Raw genomic sequence first — 406 nt, forward strand, 5'->3', positions numbered from 1 at the left:
CCAGGAGAGCATGGTGACAGGCCGCTGGCGGGACGCGATGGACTACATGCTGCAGGGGGTGGGGAAGCCGCCGGCCCAGCAGGGCTCCGGGCAGCTCCTCGAGGGGCACGTGCACATGTCTGTGGTGGACCTGTTCATCGGCGGCACCTCCACCACCTCGACCACCCTCTCCTGGGCCGTGGCGTTTTTGCTTCACCACCCTGAGGTGCGCCCCCTCCCTGGTGCAGGCCGTGCTGGCCGGGCCGGGCGGGCTGCCTCCTAATAGGCACAAAGGCTCCTGCGGGGGTGCTGCAGGGCCGGCGGGCCCGCACTAGGCTTCCCCATTTCCCAGGTCCTGAGGCGACTGCAGGAGGAGTTGGACCGTGAGCTGGGCCCCGGGGCCTGGTGCTCCCCAGTCCCCTACAAG

The 406-nt window shown here is 70.0% G+C and overlaps 1 protein-coding gene across 1 annotated transcript in view; it reads left to right on the forward strand.

Moving 5' to 3' along the window:
- Window positions 1-406, forward strand: part of LOC102775283 (steroid 21-hydroxylase) — a gene marked incomplete at its 3' end in the record, with an annotated part of 1,928 nt that extends 1,522 nt beyond the window's left edge. Inside the window, exons 5-6 of the mRNA XM_015569854.1 lie at window positions 5-205; window positions 332-406. Coding sequence (XP_015425340.1) covers window positions 5-205; window positions 332-406 — 276 coding nt within the window. The remainder of the gene's footprint in view (window positions 1-4; window positions 206-331) is intronic.

The sequence above is a fragment of the Myotis davidii genome, unplaced genomic scaffold (genome assembly GCF_000327345.1).
Source record: "Myotis davidii unplaced genomic scaffold, ASM32734v1 scaffold1006, whole genome shotgun sequence".
NCBI lineage: Eukaryota > Metazoa > Chordata > Mammalia > Chiroptera > Vespertilionidae > Myotis > Myotis davidii.